This window comes from Plectropomus leopardus, chromosome 3 (genome assembly GCF_008729295.1).
Source record: "Plectropomus leopardus isolate mb chromosome 3, YSFRI_Pleo_2.0, whole genome shotgun sequence".
NCBI classification, from domain to species: domain Eukaryota; kingdom Metazoa; phylum Chordata; class Actinopteri; order Perciformes; family Serranidae; genus Plectropomus; species Plectropomus leopardus.
Window position 1 is genome coordinate 17553560 of NC_056465.1, and position 23861 is coordinate 17577420.

At 41.3% G+C, this 23861-nt stretch overlaps 1 protein-coding gene across 2 annotated transcripts in view; it reads right to left on the bottom strand.

The window, feature by feature from the left end:
* nr5a2 (nuclear receptor subfamily 5, group A, member 2) overlaps window positions 1-23861 on the bottom strand; it is an 85699-nt gene that overhangs the window by 21263 nt on the left and 40575 nt on the right. For both annotated transcript variants that reach the window (XM_042515786.1, XM_042515793.1), the window contains exons 5-6: window positions 21920-22039; window positions 16126-16273 (exon numbers count right to left, since the gene is read on the bottom strand). In XM_042515786.1, the coding sequence (XP_042371720.1) occupies window positions 16126-16273; window positions 21920-22039 (268 nt within the window). The remainder of the gene's footprint in view (window positions 1-16125; window positions 16274-21919; window positions 22040-23861) is intronic.

Sequence of the window (23861 nt, forward strand, 5' to 3'; positions counted from 1 at the left end):
CTCCCAGTCATGTAGCTTAATGCAGCTAAGGACACTGACACTTGACTGACAGGCTCCAATCTAATGCACAACTATCCAAAAGTCACTGTTCAGCGTAATCCAAGGAAATGATTTATAGAAAAAAATAGAAATTCGAATGAATTAGAAATCAATATGGCTGTACCTGTGAGGTGACTCCCTATGCTCCTCTGGACTTTACCCTCCCAAATCATTTGTACCTGTCAGCAACAGTAGAGGCAGACGCAGCATGTAATGTGTGTGTGTTGTTGCTGTCTCTTTCTATCAGTGCACGCGTGCTAACCTCGTTTACATTCAGTGCACTTTTGCACCCCTTGGCTAATTACACACAGGGTTTGTTTGGTGGTGGAGGGAAAGCGTAGGGAGTGGAGGGGCATGTCAACCTTTCTTGTTTATGATAAAGTGACAGAAAATCATTGGGGGGTCAAGTACCCCCCTCGAACCCTCCACTGCCCCGAAAACTCCTGCAGCAGTACAGAAGGTGCCTAGTGTGGGAAGCCTCCCCTTTAATGAGACCATTAAAGGGCCCGTCTCCCCATCAATAGATTTCTCTCATTCTTTCTCTGACAAATTTGAATTAATAATTCAGTGCCAAGCGCCTGGGGATGTATATTTTCAGCATGAAGGACAGTTAATCCATAGCGTCATTTTTCCCCCCCTCTTTCTCACTCTTTCCTCTCCTCTTCTGCACTCACTCGTTTTACATCTACCCACTTTCCCTCCTCCTTTGCTTCGCTCTCATTTGATGATGGAAGCCAGCAGGTAGAGTGCGGACTAAAAAAATGAGTGTGCTGCATGTTTTCCACATCTTCTTTTAACTTCTTTGTTCTCTGTGTGATTTTTGTCCCCTGCCATGTGACAAGTGGAGTCAACTTAAGTGCAAATTGGAGTTTAATTTATTCTAAAGTATCGGATGGTGGTGGCTGTTCTCTCCTCCCCCTCAGGCATAATGTAAGATGACATGTTTGCACAGATGACATGTTTGCACACTGCCTCGTAAAGCTGGATTTGATTTCCGACGCTGGGGTTTTACTGGATTTTTCTACTGCGCCAAATGTGAGGACTTTCAAATGCACAATACAAGGGAATTAGAGGAAATGAGTCATTTTGGAGAATAAACCACAAAGACACTTGCTCAATAAAAACAGATATTGTAAAGGGAGTTTGTGTGTGGTTGTGTTCTGCACCCACGGTAGTTAGAGTTTTACTAACTTTTATTGGATGTATTTAAAAAGAACAAAATGGGCTTGCATGTGCTCTTGTGTCCTCCATTACACGTTTGACGCTATTTCTAACTGTAATATATGATTAAAAAAAAAGATGAAAAAGAAAAGAAATAACAAGACTTGAACAGAAAGAACTTGTAAAAAAAAAAACCCTAGGAGTTTATTTCCCTGAGGATTAATGGGATGGTAACTTGACCAAAAGAAACCAACTTGTGCCCAAACTATTTAACATAACAAAGAGCTTTGAAATATAAGAGGAAGGTACATTATAATCCCTTTTGGGAAATTCACTTTTGTCAAAACTTTTGGAAAAATTTAACACTTGCATGCCCCTCCAAGACTACCTGGTACAAACAAAAGTATCAACTAATATTTTGGGAGTTGCTTACTTTTTACAGAACATGATTTTGACTACATATTTTTTCTCAATTGTCAAGTCTTTTTAGCACTTCTAAGGCTTCATATAAAAGTTGTTGAGCTTGATATCAAACTCAGACATCACAGGGCATTGTTCGAAATTATAGGCTTACAGTGTCATGCCAACAGTAGCTGTGGATATCATTGCCAGGTGGCACTAAAGTACAACTTTATGCTGTGAGGCTGCTTGCCCAGGCCAAAAGCTGGCATGACAAATGTCTGACAGTCCACAGGAAAATTCCTTTACGTTACACAACATTATTTTCTGATGATATGCGTGTGTAGAGCAGGTTGATTGATTAATGCCCTCTTGTGATTCAACATGTGTTGGCTCCCTGAACATTGATTCTAGCATTTGCCAGCAGCTCTAAAGGTTTCCATGTTTTTTTATTTTATTATTTTTTCATTTATGTTTTCATTGTAATTCAAGGAATATCTATGCTTAACATTTGTGTGCCTTTGTGTGTAAGACAGTGTTCTCATACGGCTTTGTTGCTTAAAATATCCTTCAGGACAAGAATGGAAAGACAAGAAAGGAGCTGTGATGGTTCAGGAGTCGGGGTCACAGAGAGGGTTGGGGCCCAACATACAGTAGAGAGAGAGAGAGAGAGAGAGGGGGGGAGGGGGAGAAAGAACGGGAGAGAGAGAGAGAGAGAGAGAGGGGGAGAGAGGGAGAGAGGGGGAGAGAGGGAGAGTAAGAAAGGGTGGGAAAACAAGAGACAGTGAGCCAGAGCACCTGTTGGATCATCTGTGCTTTAAAACGTTTAATCACTGTCTCTGGTTACGCGTGAACACATGCCACAGCATGCACACACACATCACCGTAAAGCTCCACTGTTCTCTGCCCTGCCAGAAGTATCCTGTAACCACATTGTCCAAAGAAACGCACGCACACACAGAAGCTCAAAGAGCAAAGGGAAGAGGGTGTATAATCTTATAGCAGCCACCTGACTACCATATAGCTTACTACCACCGCATGTCTCTGCACTGCACACATTCACACAAGAACACAGTGGCTGACAACCCACATGCCAGGCAGTGCTGTGATGCCAGTGAGCTCCATTTGTGATATCAGGGCGGTAGGTGAATGTGAAGGATTAATTTTACTTCTTCTCAAATCGTCAGAGTTTTTTTGCATGTGAACTCACGCCTGAAAGAGTAAGGCAAGTCAGAAATGACTGCCACATGAAGAGACTTCAATCTAAAGACAAGAAATTTTACCCTACAAAGTGAGGTATTGAAATAAGTTTCTTACATATAACTCGGTGCATCATCCCTTTTTATCTTGCTCAACCGTTCATTTCACGCCTTTGTCTTTTACGTTTTGCGTATAGTAATAATTGTCCAATGAGTAACACTAATGACACATCATGAGCTAAGGCAACCATAAACGTCCTGTCATAAAGATTTGTCTCTGCTGTGGAAATGACAATCGCAGCACTAATACTGTAGCTCCTATTGAGAAACTGATTAAAAGAGTGAAGCCATTCACATTTACAACTTAATAAATGACTGACAGGGCTGGTGTGTAAAGCCGGGGGTTCATCTGATTGCAGTTGTATTTTTGAACATTTGACCTGCAATACACTTAAAGACTGAGGGGCCACACCACTGCCCTTCAGCTAGGTCCTATGGTGTGTATGCTTACATGAGTGTCTATGTATGTGTGTTACATCACTATTTGTATCTCCTTCATGTACTGTATCTTGTGTGTATACAGTAAGTGTGCATGCATATGTGGGTGTGTGTTGGTGAGGGCTTCCTAGAGTCCTCAAGTGCATGAGTGCAAGAAAAGGAAAGAAAAAGCAACTGAGATAGAGTGACTGCGGGTTGAGAAACCTCCGCGGGGAAGGTTGTGTAACTCTTTGCTGCTGTTTGTATGTAATGTTTAAGTAAGGCCGAGGCAGGTGGTATGATCAATACGCAGCATGACTTTGGCAGTTGTTCTTTCCCTGCTGTCAAACACACACACACACACACACACACACACACACACACACACACACATACACACACACAGTCAGTCCTCATTTGGTTGCTCTGCTGTAAATCAATCCAATCAACAAAATAAATGTTGGTATTGTACATTTCTGCAAACCATGGATATTTAACATCTGTATGCATTATGTTGCTGATATGTTGAAACTTTACATTTCTACAATGCTGTGGTTAATTTGCAGTTATGTTTGTGCACAAAACCACTTAGTTATGCTTGGGAAAAGACCATGTTTTGGCTTAAGACACCTGTTTTTGGTACCATAGCTTCCACTGAAAATGCTGGTGTGTGTCACCACAAAACAACTGATTTTGTTGTTTGTTGGTCTCAAACATAGGTCTGCAGCTTGGCAGCGTTCTCACCTGGGTCTCACACCATTAAACATCCCCTCCACCTCCTGATGACAAAGTCAGCCCATTTACATGTAATCAGAACTTTGTCACTTTAGAAACATTGATATGAGATGTATGAATGTACAAATGCAGTGGTCTGAAAAAATGTAAAATGCCAACATTTTTTTTTCTGGTGACTGGGCTGGTTATAGATCTGCAGCTTGTGAGTGAAACATTGATGCTTTTTTGATTGCTGGAATCAGCTCAGGTTTGTAAATAACCAAACTTTATTGTAAGATATACTAATAGTTTAAAGCCAGTTGGTTTCAGTGAGATAACAGTAAGGTATAAAATTAAATAAGTTCTCTAAGCAAATTAAGCTGGATGAAAACACAGCTGGGGAGTAGATGGTCTCCAGTCAACAAATCATTCAAATCAAAAGTGGGATTTTCTGCAGCGCTCCAATGTATGCACAATTTGTTATCTGAGTCTGTTTTCCTCGACTAATGTGAGCCTGTTCTCTGCAGGGCCCCAGGTAGCCCAGGCCTGTCCTCCCTACCCCAAACAGTCATCCCTCAACCTCTAATTGGAGAGGAGTAGCAACCTAGCTAGCACAGCGCTGGGACCTGAGTTGCGGCCACTGAGAATGCATTAGCATTAGCATTGCAGCGGATAGGCCTGTACATAATGATAACCTCAAGCTCTGGCCATTGGGAGCAGCCCCTGCTCACACACACACAAAAAAAAATGCACACCCGTACACACACTTTGCCCCCGTCTTCCCCTGTACACGCAGTCACGTAAACAAGCAAGTGTAATGCAGCCCCAGTGGTGGACTGCTCGACGATTGGGGAAGGAGGGGTGGGGAGGGGGGAATCTGTTCCTGCCATTCGGCTGAAAAGTGTGTGTAATGAACTTGAGTTCCATTGATCGGGACTGAGAGTACAGGACCGGGGGCTGTTTGTCCCAGAAGGGCTGCCGTACCGCTGCTCTGTAGCCCCTCATAAATGTTTGAGAGACCTCAGCCGCTCTAGGTCCATGCTACCTAGGTTACAGCGCACACACATCCAGGTTAATGCTGATGATGGATGGATGGCCGGTCGGTGGTGGTGGTTGAAGGGGATCGATCTTTAGCTTTATGACATACAGGTGGGTGTACTGTATATGTGATCTTGTGACCGATAACTAGAGATGTATTGATGGCGGCGTTCAAAGAGATCCAAGAAAGTGTATGTGGGGAAAAAACTATTCAGCAAGATTGTTATCATTAAAAACTTTACTGCCCATCTTACATTCACATTTTCAAGTCTGTGTCCAGGTGCAGAGACTGATATTTGCAAGCATGTGCTAATTTGTTTGGGAAGCTATACTTTCCTATGCTTTGCCCCTAAGCTCTTAGTCTCTCAACTGCCCCATGAAAGCTCCTATATGCTGTACACAGGATTGATATTACTGCAGATATCACTTAGAAAACACCTGACGTGCCGGGCGGACCATCCGCGCCTCCTTTTGACTGCTAAGTACCAACTGGCGGGAGGTCCTCTGCGTTATGCAGCCGGTAATAAAAGTTGAACATTGATTTTCTGTAGCAGCTTGTAACTGTTAATGTTGAGACATCAATAGCAAAAGCAAAGCGCTGGTGCCTTAATAGGAGACCGAGAATGTGGAGGGCGCAAGCAGAGGCTGACTCTAAATCACAGAATCTATCCCTGCCGATCGATAGGACAGTAACTGCAAGTGTCCCTCTGCTTTCCTAATGTTTTATAATAAACTGACAGCCTGTAATAAGGCCAAGGGAGAGGGAGAATGAGAGGGAGGGAGGAGGGAAGAGATGGAGGGCAACAGTTTCTCCATAGCTTGCCCGTCTTAAATCACCCCACATGGGAGTGCAGGAGAGGAGCAGTGGAGGAGGTAGAAGCGAGGAAAAGGTTTTTTCTTTGGCAAAAAAAAAACTTTTACAGGAGCATTTGTCTGGTTGTACTCATTGCTACGGTAGTTAGTGAGTATATTGATGGAGGGGAGGAGAAGTTTAGGGGATAAGTCCTGTATTGCTTGGGTGGGGCAGTGACTATAAGTGTGTATTAAATCCTACTGCCACTGTACAACGTCACTATATTCAGGTAGAAGTGCAGGGCTGGGCTGCACGTGTTATGACTGTTACAGGGTGTGGATTATGGTGAATTCAAAGAGATATTACTCCTTTTGTAACAGTCTGGTAGATGGTTGCAGAAGTTCCTACTGTATTATCACTCTGTTGCAGGAGCATTCTGTTGAGATTAAGTCAGCCTCTTTACAACCACTACCAGAGTGTAAAAATGCGCTGCTTGGGCAGTTTAGCGTGCAGTGTGAGACACACAGGGCTTTACATCAACCCCAATGTAAACCCATCTGCGTCATTATTCGTGATCAGAGCAACAGACCAAGAGAAAGTCCACTCAGGGTGGGTGGTAGAGGAGGTAGATCGGATTCTGACCCTGGAGAGTCGTGTTTGAGATGGTTGCTGTGCTAGTGGCACTGCGAGCCAGGTGTAATTTTTTAGCAACATGCCACTGCTTTTCCAGCCATGTTTATGGCACTTAACGCTGGGTGTTTTTCAGCAGCTGAATTTATGGCACACAAACCTGGTACTTTTTGGCAACGTGCAATCTTTTCCTAACCACCCCCAAGTAGTTTTGTTGCCTTGACCTAACCACCAACCCCTTCTGTATCAAGATACAGTGTAAACAGCTGCTCTCTGCATTATTTTAGTAACAGCTGGGGCTCCTGTCCTAGTACATGCACATGATACAAATGTCCAGTTTTAGACAGTTCCAGATTTTGGAAGGCCATACTGTACTTTCATTTACATGTCTCTTTGGGCTATTGAAATTGAATAGGTGATGTACGTATGTAACTCACTCACAGGGTATAATCCCTAAGATTTGTAATCTTGTTAAAATAGGACTGTTCATCTGCTATATTATACTTTGTATGACTTTGGTTCTTGGGAGACATGTAGATTTGATAAGACCTCTGTATTTTATATGCGACTTTGTGTCTGCTGTCTCTTGTTTCTTTCCTGGGATTTACAGGACTTAATCCCCATGGTTAAAACCCTTAAGACTCAGTCATAGAATATGCTCTCTATCTACAAGATCCTCCATGAAGAATAAGAATGATACTACTTTTTGTCTTTTATCTCTTATTTATCACCAAATTGTTTAATGCTGGGGTCTGTCAATTTACAAATCCCACTTTAAACAAACCCTCTCTATTATGTTGCTTTACTCTCTGATAAGTGGCCTTGTTTGGAACCAGATAAAGAACAGTGTCAACATAATCACCAAATAGATAACTGTAAGAATGTGATAAGACTTAGAAAGGGAAGAAAAGAAGGTAAGCTTGAGTTGTAAATTGGAACGATACTTCAAAGATAATCTGGTAAATGTCAAAATCCATCAGAAAACTGTAATGTATCGGCAAGATATAAAGCTAAGGCTAACTTGGGAGTCAGGTCAAGGGTTGAGAGGCAGCAGTCCTCAATATTGCCGCCACCACCACAACTCACCACAACTTACCGCAACTCAATGCAGCTGCTGCTTAATGACAACAGCCTGCAGTATTACCAGGTAATAGTGGCGGGCTGGAGACCTGGAGCTTTTATTGCTTGATAAAGTCTGAAAGCCTTTTAGGCAGCCTCATTACATGGAATTCCCTACAAAGTGGCGGCCGGCGTCAGGAACCGACAGCCATGTAAGATTTCTTAAGCTAAAATTGACAGAAAATAGGCGGAAGTATTAGGTTCATTGCTTTAGGGCACACTCCCACCTACTACTGATGAGATGAAAGAAAAGTCGGGACACTCAAACATGATTAGATGGGTTTGGCTCTTCTGTCGGGGACAAAGTTTGAGCAAATGTTTTTTAGTTTGTCTCCTGCGTCACAACGATGCCTGAAGAAAACTGATGGGGGGTTAAAAGATTTGTTTTAAAAATGAGAGTCCAATACTTCTCAATCAGCACGTGTTTGTCGAGCACTTCACCAAGTTTCAAAACAGAGTGATGATAAAGCACTAGATGCAGTTGCTCCGTGCATGGATTGCACTTTATGAACCTTATACATACATTTATAGTCTAAGCCCCACTGCAATCATCACTACTGTATTTTCCATTACTGCTGTCATTGCACCAATCCAGTCACTGAGTCTGTAATTTGTGGGACTTGCAAACATTAGTCAAGCATAAGGGATGCAAGCCTGTATACACACACACACACACACACACACACACACACACACACACACACTCTATGAAGCATGAGTTGTGCCATACTTCATGCACATGCCTTGCACAGTGTCTGGGTATTTTCTCATGAACCTTTAGTGTGGCAAAAATAACATCTGAATTGTGATACTTCACTTGTGAAATTGCATATGAGCTAGCACATTTCATATGTGAAATGTCTGCATACCACATGTATCTACTTCAAGTCTTCACATTTGAATTCATCTTAGATGGGTCTAATAAGGGACGTTTTCTGCCTATTCCAAATTCAGCATGCAAGCTGTAAATAATCCAGGCTGTTCTAATGCACTGTTTGTACATATACCTATGAAAAGTAATGCCCTAAATTTGTATATAACATGAGCCAGTAATTCGTGTACAACTCACATAATCGAGGAGGTTGCAATCAAATGACTAACCAATGAGTTTAGAAGAAAGTACAATAAAGAGTGACTGTTCTCGTAAGGAGGAAAGTTGGGGTGGTGGATGGGTGTTTGGGATTACAGTAAACCAAGTGAACTTTGAATTACTTTAAGGTATGTCGTCCCCATATTTTTTTTATTCTCCAAAACCTAACCCAGGTATTTTTACTTGCTTACACCTAATTCATGTAATTTTATTTACTTAAACCTAAACTATGTCACTTTACAATGAGTACAGAACCTGACAACAACCAATCAAATTTATTTTCTTATACTTAATTTATGTAGCTGTCCTTGCCAAAATGTAACCTACATAACTCTACATCAACTACTTAACATCACTCTTGGGCTGCTAATCTGTTAAGTACTATTAAGAATCACATATACTACCTCATAGCCACCTAAGGGATGTAGGGGTGGGTAGCTTTTTGTTTACACCTGTAATTTCTGCTGTTTCCTCAAGTTCCTGTAAGTTATTTGGACTTGTGGTTTGTATTATGGTTGGTACCTGTAGTAAATTACAGGCATTTTAGCTGTGTTCATGTTGCAAAACACTGCCTAAATTTTGGAAAATACATGCTCTTTACTAGCTTATCCTGATGTTTTTCTTCCTTGAGAGCAGGAAGTGACCCCCTAACTGTACCTTTATACATGTATTGATCGGATCAAAGGTAGAGTTGATGACTCCACTCTGTTGACTTACAGCCCAGTAACTAACAAGCAGCACAAAAAAGGGGAAGAAGTCCATATTATGTTGCTTTAATTAAGTTGTTAGCATTGTTCCGGTTATATGCTCCATTATTTGGCCCCTAACTCGGTCTCAATGGGTAAAAATATTGAACCGTCGCTGTCTCTCGATGTTAATCAATCCCTAACTGAATTCGAAATGATTCGGTTCATTTCAGGAAATGAATATTTGCCAGGCTTTATGGGGGAGAGGGCGGGTGGTGTGCATGAATTAGCCAGCTCCCCTGCTCACTGGTCAGGGATCAGGGCATTGATTCTGAGCAGCCTCGGCTGTTGCTTAATTAGGACGTACCTGTCTGGGAATTACGTGTTTTTTTTCCTCTCATTGTGTGGAGAGATAAATGTGATAGAGAGAGAGAATACTTGTCTTTTTCCCATCAAGGTTAATCACGTTTGCTGTGTTTGTGTTGTTGTCAGCAGATTGGTGTCTGACCTCGCAGTGCACAAAACCTGTCTTCAGTGTGTGGCGCACTAAACATGCTAATGAGAGACGCACCCCTGCATAGGAGTGAAGAGAAGAGAGGGTTGAGGAAGTGTACAAATGGAAAGGTAAATGGGTTAAAGCTATAGAGAAAGGAAGAGAAAAGTTTTTGTTACACAATTTCACACGCCCAGGAGCACAACAAGATTCCAAATACTGTATGAATTAATGCCAGTACGGCGACTCTTTAAAGAGTTGTGTCTCATGTTGTGTATTTAGGGATTGGTGAAATGATCTCAGCCCTATATTATACTTCCTTTCACCGGTTTACCGATGGCCACGCAATACAAGTTTAAATGACTGTAGTTAAGACATTTTAGGGAAGGAAAGGGGTGGTGGTAAAGCTAAGGGAGGGATGAGAAGTGATAAATGGCGGTTCAGATGTGGGTGAGGATAAACAAGGAGCGATGGAGGTGGGTGTGAGGATGGCGTTGTGATAGATCGAGCCGCACAAAGACAAATGTGGAAAAAAGAGGGAAGGTAAGGGCAAAGCAAAGAGAGGAGAGACAATACAGAGGGAGGTGGATGGATGGTGAGGGATGGAAGGCGGGAGGGATGGATAGGTGGGTGTCTCTAAACTCCATCCTCAGAGCCTGACTAATCACTTGACGGACAGCTAATGTGGTGCAAAGGCAGCTCTTGAATCACTGGCTGTCTTGGTTTCTTATGAGTGGACAGCACAGCTGATTTCTGATCACCTACCAGAAATAATACAACAGCTAACATTACACATCAATATTTTATGTTTTGCAAATTTCCTTGATTGCATTAATTTGCTTCATATTGAAAAAAAGGTATGTGTATATATGTGTGTGTGTGTATGTATCTGTCTTGTTTTGTATCCTTATATTGAGAGAAAATTATGAGTTTGACTTTTATACAGCATATAACCTTACCAACAAGTTTCATGTACCACCTGTGCCCTATATAAAGATATGGATAATTTTCTATCCTTGTATTTAAAGGCATTCAGAAAAAAAGAGTCCATTTTGACGAGAGCTGACACTATAATTCTATTGTCATTATTTACTGTGTTTTTTTTTTTAATTTGTAAACTATTTTTCTTACATATTTTGGGCTGAACAACCAATCAATTAATTGAAAGAATAATCAACAGATTTATGACAGTGAAGAATATAATCAGTTGCGCTTGATACTGAAAAGATATAGTCGACATAAACAGCTGAAGTAGGCAGATTAAATGAACATGTATGACATTATGGATCAGTGTATCTCTAGAGTTTGGGGTTCCAGACGAACGATACAATCACTTTCTTTAGAATTCTCTCCCACAAGGCATGTGCAGTATTATCTCTCTTTCCACCCTCAAATCCCTCCTGAAAACACACCTTTTCAAACTGGCATATTCAGTCTGACCTTGACTTGAATGGTTACACCTACATTGAGTTTGCACTGACTATAACTTTATGATAATGATTTTATACCTAGTTTTTACGATGGGGATTTTATGCATAGTTTTCCTCGTTAAGTTCTTATTGTATATCACTTCTTTTATTGATTTTATGATGCTGTTTGTTTTTTTAATTGTGTCTTTTATGGTGTCCTTGGGTGTTTTCAAAGGCGCCTATAAATAAAATGCACTAGTATTACTAATAGTACTACTTACTATTACCAGCAACCCATTAAATTAATGCATAATATAGTTTTTAACACATTTTTTTAAAGCAGCAAAAGGGTTAACACTTGGTGATAAAGTTTACATAGATAACAGAACCACTAATGTGACTTTGCTACAGAGAAATCAAACACAAGCCTACATTTTCCATATTTTCGCAGCTTTTCACTGGCTTTGTTCCCTCTAAAGGCTTCAATATGGGAGCATTATTTAAGGCTATGTCCACAAATCTGCTCTCTCCACTGGGAGCATTTACCACCCCGCACTGGTCTGGCAGCTACTCTGGTTCTCCTCTTGTCTGACAAGGACTGGCAGCGCCTGTCTCACCCAATTACACCGGATGGGGTGTGACCTGTGGAGCTGGGTTAACTGGTTGCTGGCTGAACAGTCTCTGACCTCTGTCATTGCGTCTGCTTTGCTAGTATGGAAACTATCTGTGTGGTGGCATTCATCAGATGTGTGTCTGTATGATTTTTGGTGAACGCTGATAAGCAAAGCTTGTTATTTTTTTATTTTTTCTATTGACGGTTGTACATTTGTGTGTTTGTGTGTGTGTGTGTATAGGAAGCACACACGCCATAATGAGCATATACTGTACAGTGCAATTTGGAGTTAATTCCCCTTACAGTAGATATAAGAGAGACTTTTTCCCACTTTTTCTCAGCCTGAATTTGAACTTGAGACCCATTTTTCACCTCTGGGCTTTCACTTCACCTGGTCATATATACAACAACCTGTCAGTCTTTCGATTAGGTCTATGAGCCTTTTAAAGGAAATCAAAGTCCCATTAACAGCACCCTGACACCATACAACAACTAGTACTAATCCTTCACTGAACTCTGACCCAGGCAACGCTCTCTCTCTCTCTCTCTCTCTCTCTGCCGTTTCGTAGGTCTCTTGCTCAACACCAAACACACACAATCATTGCTCACAGTCCCACAAACACTTAAGAGATCAATGCTCTAAGAGTGATAATCTCCTCCTTGATAGAGGGTGAAAGCTTTCACTTAAGACAGGCAAAGAGTGACAGGGGACAGAGAGAGAGAGTGATAGAAAGACACACACACACACATCAGGACAAGTGTCTCCTCTCAGCTGGAGTGACATCTATATACCTGTCTTTATCGACAACTGACCTAACTAAGAGCTCTCCTGAGAGGGAGGGGGCGACCGATCCATCCACAAAGAGAGAGAGATAAGGAGGGTAGTAGACAGAGGGAGAAATACAGAGGAAAATCAAGGCACAAAAAGAATCATGGGAAAAGAAAAAAGAGGCGGTGAAATACAGGGAGAAATAACATCGCCGCCACAACTCACATGGGAGGGCAGTAGTTATAATAGTAGTGTTGTTAGCACAGTTAATATATGCAAAACAATCATATTGCCATTGTTTTGAAATTTCTTGCTTTCTAAAACACACCTGTGCATGCCAACTATGGAATAACTAAGGTTAGGGTGAGATAAAACCCATGCCAAATGAAAGTATGGTTATTTGTAGCTAAAGGTATAAAAATAAAACATTTAGTAAGGTTAGCGAAAGATCATGGTTACAGTCAATTAACAGCGAATGTTAAGTCTATAAAGGTCCAGTCTTCTGCTAAACGACCATCCAATCTCCTGTTCTCCTCAGCTTCCTACAAACAGTAAAGAGCATACTGCTACTTGCAATGGCAAGGTATGTTGGCAGTGGACATAAATAATGAGGTGCAATATCATTAGCATGAACATAACTTGTAGTACTGGGACTCAAGTGATAATCATGAGTCCTTTTTTTTAAGCAGAGATTCTGCAACAGTGCCATAACAAAGATCCAACATTAAGCTGGCTTTATATTTTACACTGAACCAAAGAACACTGGCATAACGTCGTGTTCACAATGGACGCAAAAGAACCCCGGCGGGTCAGTCAGCACAGCCACCTGTCAGTTATCATCTGGCCATTCATACCAGAAGCGCATTTCTCTGCGACAGTTAGCAAATGAGTCTGTTCCTCTGCTATTTTCTAGCACATGTGGAGCTCTGTCACTGTTTTCGTGAGTGTGTGTGTGTGTGTGTGTGTGTGTGTGTGTGTGTCCGCTCATCTCTCTTGCTCTCTGTTTAAACACAACTGAAAAAAAAATTGAAGCAAGTGATGCATATTTTATCATTTATCATTCTCTGATCATTTATATCATATTATATTTAACAATTATCCATTATCTACACAAATGTACAACTGTCTGTTGCCACAGTGTGGCCTGTTAGACAGCATGCTGGTGTCATGGAGGCAAAAGTTGCTCTTCCTGGGGATTCTACCATTTTTTAATTTTTTTTTTAACTGTTGAAGGTTTTTTTTGGAAAGAGGTTTTGCTAATCCACTGTGAGGGTCCAAGGACAGAGGGATGTCATACGCCCTATATCACAAACTGTGATTTGTGATATTGGGCTTTATAAATGTAATTTGCTTGGAATTGAACTGGAAAAGAGGCGTGACATGTAAGTTGTAACATGACATTGCTCTCTAGTATCAATTTAAATAGAAGTGGATTTGGGCTTCAGCAAAAGTGTTTATCAGTGATAGTGATAGCACTTACAATTACAATTACAATTTCCTCAGACATTTTGAAGCATGATAGGGTAGCAGTGTCACAGTCAGTCATTATGAATACACGTATTAACATTTGCCCCAGCTGAGAACACAGTCACAAGTGTTAGAGATGAAATGACGCTAATAAAGAGGGAGAGTGAATCCTTTAGTTCTGCAGTCAGTGAAGAGCTACTTTCATGCCTCATTTCACTACAATCCTTATTAATTGGCTCTGCCTGTAGTTCAAAAGCAGCTATGTAAACATACACACAGATGCACACCTGCACACATTATGCACTCTACCCTCAGGTAAATGTATGCATCTCAAACCCACATCTCTGTTCAGCTGTGTGAGATATTAATCAGATCAATTCTGAATCTCCTGGCTTTACATTAGTCAAGCCCCTCCCCACCCCCGCCCTCCTCCACCTCCGCCAGCTCTATGGCGTCTGTGTCGGGCTTTCTTCGCAGGGAGGCCTGAACAGGCACTGCCGGGGGCGATACACATCCCTCAGGTGAGCCTTTCATTATGGATGATGTTTCTGCCAAATTATTTAGACCCTGAGCCCCGGCAACACCCCTGCCCCATAAAAAAACCCACACAAACAAACACACGCATGCACACAGACACACACACTCCAAAGCCCCACTGCAATACACCCTATCCCTCCCTCTTTCTTTGCTGTACCACACCACTAACACAAACGTTAATCCTGCCTGATCACCTCGGTGTGTGTGCGCGCTTTTGCCGAGCAGTTCATTAGTCCCTCTTTCTTTGTTTAGAGGAGGTAAAGAAGTGAAAGCGTGACCCTTGTGGATTACAGGTGGATGGAGGGAGGGGTAGCTAAGGATGAGGAGAATATTCATTATATGTATGCCACTGCTGCTCTCAGTGCCATAGAGGGGCAGAGTTGAGCGAAGCTACCTTGACATCATTGGCTTTAGTAATGTGGGGTGTTAAAATAGGTTTGGTCGAGTGTAACTGTGTGTGTGTGTGGGTGTGTATTCCTCTGAGGCTATTTGCTGCAGACTTGTTAGGAAAGAGACAGAGATGACAGTCTCCTGGCAATGTCTGACCTCGGCTTAGAGAGCGAAGAGCAGCTTTGGGATCTGAACACACACACACACAATCATGCACGCACACACTGTACCCCTTCTCTTCGTCCCTTAACTCATTTGGCTACTTATCCCTCCGCTTTCCTCCCCTCTCGAATCCCATGCTCCCTCTCTCTTCCCAGCCTCAGCTCCATCCCTCCTGTCCATCCCAAATGCTTCACAGTACCTGCCTCCAACCAATTCCCACTCTCTCTCACACTTCATCATCTTCCTATCTCCTCCTCATCTGTTCCTTCCTCCCTTGTCTCCTTCTCTGTTGACCCCCAACTCCTTCATATCCTTTCTGACCAGCCAAATCTAATAAAAGGGAGAACCCCCCCTGCAAATCTCCTTTGAACCGCTTAAAATAAAAAACCCAAAATGTTCCCATCCCCTTGTAACTCCCCCTTTCTACTGTCTTGTGTACTTAATTTCACCCCCCAGCTCTCCTCTCGGCTCTGTCCAACATCCCAAAGCTAAATCAAATGCCTCTATTCCTTCTCTTTAAATTTTGCATCTTTTATCATTTACTGTCTCTAATGTTGAAATGAATGCTTTTTCTACTATTGCTGCACTCATAATACAACATAGGAGAGTAAAAGAAGCCTGCCTTCTTCCTTTCTCTGTTGAAAAAGGGACCATACTTCCCCTCATTCCTTCCTCCCTCACTTTCTCTTTTGTCCCTTCCTTCCTTCCTCTTGTTCCACCCCCTTTCCTCCTCCTCCTATCCACATCCTCCCTCACTTCCCTTTCTTACTACTTCATATTCTCTCCCATCCTCAGTGCCTCTCTGCATCACCTGCATCTCTTTGATCCTCATCCCACCTCAACAGCAACAACTTATTCAGGGGGCAAGAACAATTGTCCAGGAATGTTTTACTGTATCTCCCCCTCAAATGTCCCCGCTTCAACACATTCAAAGACTCACCCAGGCTGAATAGAACCAGGAACTTGAGGCAGACAAACTCCCGTTGGTCCAGCTGCAGGGAGCGTAGCTTGGCCACCAGCTCCTGGGCGTGGCTCAGCAGGTTGTTGAGGGTGGCTCCTGCTTGTGAAGCAATCACTCCATAGTCCACCTAGAATAACCAGGGAGAGAGGTATGTAAAGAAGGTGTCTCTCTTTGATTCATGCATGTTGAATTGAATATCCATATTGCTTCTAAGACAAAAAAGCATGTGTAGATACAGCAGACTCCTTTTTCACATAAATTGTATAACTGTGGATATTTGTTAGTCTTTGGGTTGCTTATCTCTGCCTATTTAGGGGTTATTTCAACTAAGACAAAAATATCTAAAAACCCCAATGTGCAAAAATGATTGACAACTTTACAACACATGACTGTACCCTGAACACACCACCACCATGAGCTTCATGCATTCATTTTTTTCATCCCTGTACCTGTGCTACTGTGCACTCAACACAGAGTTAAAAGCTTTGGTTTATTTGTCAGAGTGGACGACAAAAAAAAAAAAGCCGAAGGCAATAGTTTTTTTTACAGTTAAACAGTTTTTTATGACAACACACTGTGGGCGTATGGAGAGAGCATGGGAGTTCACCTCCGACTGACTGGACCTGCCAGATTTGACTCTCTTTCTCTCTCTCTTTCTGTCGTCTGTTATACAGCAAAACAAAAAATAGGCATGATGAGACACGAAAAAAACAAGTTGGATGGATGGACAGATGGACAGATAGATAGATTTTCCATAAATCCCTTTTTCTTGGGCCCAGCCCATCCATTCACACTTTGACACACAAACACAAACGCTCATGCACGCACGAACATATTCATGCACACTTAAATGCCCGTGCGTGCACACACGCGCACACACACACACACACTCACACACACTCCTTTCACACACTTCAGGTGCACCTTATATTTGCAGCTGCAGCACATTTGTCTCGACGGCACACACACAGTCCTTAGCTGCCACTCAAAGCCAGCAGGACCGTATTAAATTTTTATATTTATTGACAATTCATTACCATAATTGACTGTGCTGGGGTTTTCAGGGGAAGGTAGATGTTGGCGTACGCAGTTCCTAAAGCTCAGGGAGGCAGAGGGTCCCTGTGAGCCCCAATTTGCAATTAAAAACACTCCTGGATTTGGAATTTATTTATCGTGTAAATAGGATGATTGGAGCCAGTTTTTCATCTGTCTGAAGAAGAGATGGGTCAGAGTAAAGGAAATGTTAACAATACATCATGTTTTTCCTATCTTCCCTGGACTTCTCCTCTCATTTACTACACTACTGTACCTCTCTCCCAATTTATCCTCAACTCCTTTGTCCCTCTCTTTTTCTTCCTCCCACCTTCGAGACGGTTAAGAGTTATGACTCGGTGAAAAGCAGACACTGCCCCCCTTCCAAGGTGTCAATCAATTTACATAAAATCAACTGTGCATGAAATAACTTCATTGAAGGATTGGACTGTTGATGGTGATGCCTTGGGTTATTGCCTTCTAGCCTTAAGTAAAAAGAGAGAAGAAAAAAACGCTATAATGTCACTATAGCAGACTTAGCACTAACCCTGGTGACCTGCGTATCAGTCAATCAATCAATACTACTTTATTATCCCTCCTGGAGAGACATAGAGAGTAAATATATGAGTAAACCTTCAAATCTTAACCCATCATGAATACGATGAACAATCTTAGTAGAACATTAAAGATGGAAGGTGAGATGGATTTGATGTGTGCAGAAGACGGGGTTGGAAAATGTACCTTGTTTGAAAGCACAAAAATCTAAGACTGGCCGAGGAACTTCTGTTTTTGCATTTCGTCCTCATTTGAATTTCATGTACACCAGGAGCGTTGTGCTATCAAAATATCAGGATTTTTATACCAAAAAACTGCCAAGCTGCGAGGCCTTGCTTAATCATTCAACAGTTCAGTCCAATCTTTGTCATTTCATGTTTGCACGTTTGTACAAGTTACGCTGAGTGTTTGATCCTATGACAGGATGAAGAACAAGCCTGCTTTCTTCCACCCAAAACTAAAAAAAAACACACAAACTCATGGCCATCTCTCCCTGCTGTTGGTGACATGACGACATGCAGAAGTTCAGAAAGAGACAGAAAAATAAGAAGACAGAAATTAGCAAGTGAGGAATGTAAGCATGAGAAAAAAGAGACAGAAATGGAATGACAGGCTGTAACAGTTAATCTGCTGGTACCGTGGATTTCTTTTCAAAGGCTGATATGAGTGCAGCTTGTGACTGACGAGAGCAAAGAAGCAGCTTGATTCAAAGCAAAAGAGTTGAAACATCTGTCGAAATTTCCATTTGAATAAATTGTCTGTCCTTAAGTCAAATTTTGTACAAAAAGAACTGAAAATATGTGCCAATGTAAGGACATATAAGTTGTTCCCACACAAACTTTATCAACTGAAACTTTTAAGATTGAAGATCTTTTTAAGATGTAATCATGAAAATTAAAAACATGAAAAGGCACTAATGCCTTTTGTTACAGGGCCTGTTAGTTACCGTCAGTGTGGTTCAGCCACAGTCGGACGTAGATACAAATGCTGACACGCAAAGTGGCAGAAAATAGACCAGGATTCAAAGCAACACGAACATATGTGGACTTTTGTTTTAGCAGGAAAATCTATATCGTCTAAGCTTTAGCAAAAGCTGATAAAGGTTTTTGAAGTGTTCAACAAAAAGTGGGTTTAAACAGAAATAACTCACTGAACATGACAGCGACAGTTGCACCTTAGATGTTCGCTGTAATTTTTTTCCGCACCTCATAAAATCTCATGGCTCAATATCATGAGCATATTGTAACAATTAAGTTATTAGCACATTACAGACCAACGTGGCCAAGAACAGCGCAGTATGTTGGCCCACACAGTCATTATGTGATGTTCTGTGTGTGTGTGTGTGTGTGTGTGTGTGTGTGTGTGTGTGTAGCATTTGCTTTGGGTAATGCTGCTACTGCGTTCTAAATATCCCTGGTGTTATCGCTGTACGTCACCCCTGGCCAGGCAGAGAATAATGGGAAATAATGAACTGTTTCAGACACACACACACACACACACACACACACACACACACACACGTTCCCTATTGCCCCCCACCCCAACACACACATGCACACACACCAGCTGTTCATTAACCAAAGTATGCAAACGAAACTGCCGTCCTGCGCCTCCCCTGATTATCCTGCCCCTCCTCCTCCTTACCGCTCTGGTCTCCTCAAACCACTCTCATCATCTCCACCTCGGTCCCTCCTCGTTTCATCTCCTTTTTTCTCCCTTCTTGCCCCCTACCACGCTTTTTTTTCCTCCTGACCTCCCCAGTTTGCCCTCACTGATCTTCTGCCTCTTTCTCCCTTTTCTTCTTTTCGCATTTTCTCTTTCCTCATGACAGTTCTTCTCTTCTTTCATATTACCACCTTCTTTTTTAATCCTTCTCCTTCCTCATCCCCTTCCCCTTCGCCTCTTCCTCCTGTCTTTCTTCTTGTCTCACAACACAACTTTCTCTCCTCTCTGCCATGTTCTCCCAGTCTCATTCCTCCATCTCTTGTTTCATTTTGTCCTCATAATTTTCTGTCTATATCCCTTCTTCCCTTTGGCCATCTGCTTCCATAATTTTTATCACCCCACCTTTTCTCGTCACCATCCCTTTTCTTTTCCTTTGCCCTTACACGATACCATTATTTCTTTCCTCTGTCTTTATTCATCCCACTCTCCACCACCTGTTACCCCAACACTCCTCCCCTTCTTTGGCTCTTCCTGTCTTTTTTTCTCTTTCTCTCACCTGTTTATGTTTATATTTGCATGCAGCACTTAAAATACAACATTCTGAACATTAATATAGCAGCCAACCACTACTTGCTATGAAAATATATAGTGGTGTAACAGTGTCCTGAGCAGAGAGCGAAGTTACGCTCCCTCTATGTGTGTGTGTTGTGATCAGAGCTTCTCTGAGGGTTGTTGTTGTAGCCGTGCTGGCAGCGTGTGCATGTTAGTGCATGTGAGCGCCTGTGAGTGTATCCAAGTGGATAGCTATAATCGCTGCTCTGCACTGCACTTATCGACAGTTATCACTGGTGTCTGGGCATCGTCATTGCATAAGCTAATTCCAACCCTCTTGTTTGTTTTCTACACACCTGCTTTAAGAGTGACTGTGTAAAGTATGTCTGTGCCTTTCTTTTTAATATTGTTATTGCTAAGAATTCTGTGAACACATGCTCATTTTACATCATACTATCAGCACTGTTGCCATTGTTAGTGTTGTTTATGGAGTTAGCACCATTAGCTGCTAGCTGCCATTTCAGCCACTTCCATGTTTAGAACTGTGTGTAGACCATCCCGTCCCCAATCATAGTGTATGCTCTCAATGTTTCATATAGCTCCCAAGCCAAGCAGATATTTCTCCTAATACTTTCATTATGACGGGATGTAATGATTCACTCAACTCACGATTCGATATGATTCACCATACTGGGTTAACAATACGATTTTCTCATGATTTTTTTTAAAATCCAAAATGAGATTACAGAAAAATTATGATGGAAAAATATTCTTTTAATTCAAATGAAAATTATACAGAATACTGAATTTTCTCTTCTATGTCAAAATAAAGAATCCTTTTTTCTGAGGTAGGATATAATATATCCGATTTGAAACTGGGTGGTGCATCATCTATTTCAATATCGCCTGTTGCTGAGCCTTTGCTTTGTCTCATTTACGTTGGCAAGCTGTCTCTACTCTCAGACAGGATGTAGGACGTTGAACACGTAGTGACGTGACACGTCGAGCAAGTGAAGTCAAATTTAGATTACACCCTCTGTTCAAAAAAAGTAATCGCTGTTCATTTTTATAATTGATTGCCTGCCTCACGATGCATCGTTACATACCTAATTATGATAGTACTATTTATCACAGCTTGTACTACTCACCACTAGCAGTACTATTGTTTATTTACCACAGGCAGTGCTTCTTCATCTATTCTGACCCGCGACCTTGTCTTCATTCAAAATCATGGAATTAAAGCAGGACTTCCCTGTATACAGTGCGCTCTCCTTGCTACAATATTTATACCAGCATCTATTGTTGTAAAACATTTTGTTGAAGAGCAATGTTTTAGAGAGCCAGCCAATCTATAATTTATGACTTCTCATCTCACTGACAGCCATGCCACCGGTCAGAGGCATATTCATGATGTGCACTCTCATGTCTTTGTGTTTGCATGAGATTATGAAAATCCCTGAACACTGAAGGAGTCTTCCCTGCATGCTCTGTCTTTTTTTTTTTGTTTATGTTTACTGTTTGACAGTGCGATTTGTGAGTGTGCGTATGAATCAAATAGAGAATCATAGTATCCTGATGCTTTGAGGAGCTCCATTTGGGCCTCAGGCATCAGCTCCCACTAAGTTCCTTCAGGGCCTCAGTAAAACAAAATAACACACTTAGCCACATTCTTTATCTGTGCGCCCACTCACTATGCTGCAATATGCGTAACCGAGAGCTTTATTTATTCGCTCCATGGCTGAATCCTCTTGCACTGAGAAAAAAAATGCTAAATTGATTATTCTGGTGACATTGGTATATATCTATAAGCATAATCTATTTTTAATGAAGCAGGGACACCTGTGTGGCTGATTGATTAATAAAGCTTTAAGGGAGATGTTGAGGTGTTGCAGAGTCCCTCAAGGAGCGAGCCAAATGATGCATGGTTGGAAGAGTTTTAGAGGATAATGAAAGGGTTGAGTTTACTCACCTGTTGGCCAGTGACCAATAGGATGGAGCCCTCTTTGGCATGCATCACCTGCCGGAATACGTGGTCGAGGATGAGGAGTTCACTCCAGCAGTTCTGCAGCAGCTTCATCTGGTCATCCACCTGGGAAGACAAAAACATATCAGGATAAACACTTGTCTTGTGGGGTTTAGCAAAAAAAAAAAAAAAACTCTGAATGTCTGAAAGCTCATGAAGAGATTGACATGGTGAGAGTAAACAAAAAATGTCCACTAAAAAAAGCTACCCTGGAATTCTACTATCCCTGCATGTTTTTTTTTTTTGATAAATTACATTTTATGCAGGAAAAAAAGAATGATGTACCGATTTATCATCTGTAATGCTAATATTTTTATCGTCCAGCAGTCGGCAAATAAGGTGAAGTCAGATAATTTGGGATACTTTTTGTAAGATAACTAAGAAAACCACCTAAAACTCTACAGACTTCCTTTAGTGTTACTTAAATAACATTTTATGGTTATCTGCTATATTTCTATTAAGAAAATATCTTGTCAAATCAAACAGTTTAGAAACTGTGGACCAAGACCTTTTTGTTTAAATGGTTACATTTATTTATCAGTTCTATCATTAATTCATGAAATCATAATGTAACCTGTGGCCTTTCATTAAGATTTAATATTCTTAAGTGATGAAAATACTAAAAATGTCTGAAATGGGAAAGGGTGGCACAATAAAAGCATAAGTCATAATTTTATGGCACCTGGCAGCCTAAAAACATACTGGTTTCACTGTAGAAAAATGCTTAATTTTTTGTCCCATTCTACCTGAATGCATCAAATACTCAGTCAAAACCGTTTCCCATAAAAAGTACAACCTAAGAACAGGTCTGGTGCCTGGTTGCTAATATTTAAAGAGCTCAAGATGTAAAATCTTATTTATCCTATTTTACATGATGTCTCAGATTATCTGACTTCACTCTACGATTAACGGTGGTCGATGGTTTTCAGCTTCGTCACATCAGTTCCGTGTAGGCTGAAAAGCAGGGCTTGAGATTATAGAAAGCGGATGAGCAGAGGTTTTCCCCGGTGACCTCGGGGGTTGGCAGGAGAGCTAGTTAATATTAGCTGTTAGCAAGTATCAGGCAAAGGTGAATCATAACGTGTATGTGTTCAGTGTAATATTGTAAAAAAAAAAAAAAAATTGGGGTGAGAAACATGAATAAATACAGTTGTTTGAAAGAGAAATGTGAGCTATTTAAAATGCTCAATAGAAAAGGAGCTATGACATTTTAGTCTATACATAGTAGAAAGGCTTTTGAAACACTTTGCTTTATTTAAAAAATATATATTTTTCATGTGAATAGTTACAATGAAGGTTCTAATAATAGTAATTAAAAGGGTTGTATGATTAAATTTGTGCTCATTCAAACGTACTGTCATGAAAGGCTTAATGACCTTAAAACAGTTCACTTATTTTTTATATTGTGGATTTCTTTGTTTCCTTGGACAAAATGGGGAACAAATAACAACACAAAGAAAATGAACATAAACACATTGCTATCAGCACTCTGTCAAAATGTTTTTTCAACATTGCTCAAGGCCAGAATTTCAAAGTAGGTGCATCCATAGAAAAAAATCAACCCTCGAAACAAAAAGTGGTGGCACTGTGTCATCCTCAGCAGCTTGTGTGTATCACAGGCAACTGTTTCCTCACTGAGCTTGCTCACAGGTCAATCAGTTGTGCACCCCTGGCATTATTTTTTCAACCTTACACAAAGCTCAAAAGTCCCCTGTACACACTCAAAAGCTTTCTCATGTGAACCTTTCCACACTTTGCTACGTGCCCGATTTAACAATGTTGCCAGGTTTATCTTTTTGCCAGCCGTTTCTGAGTGATTCCACAGATGATAATGATTAAGTAGTTTTTTTTTTTCTTTCCTCCTGACTGCCAGCCGCTGGCTCCCAGG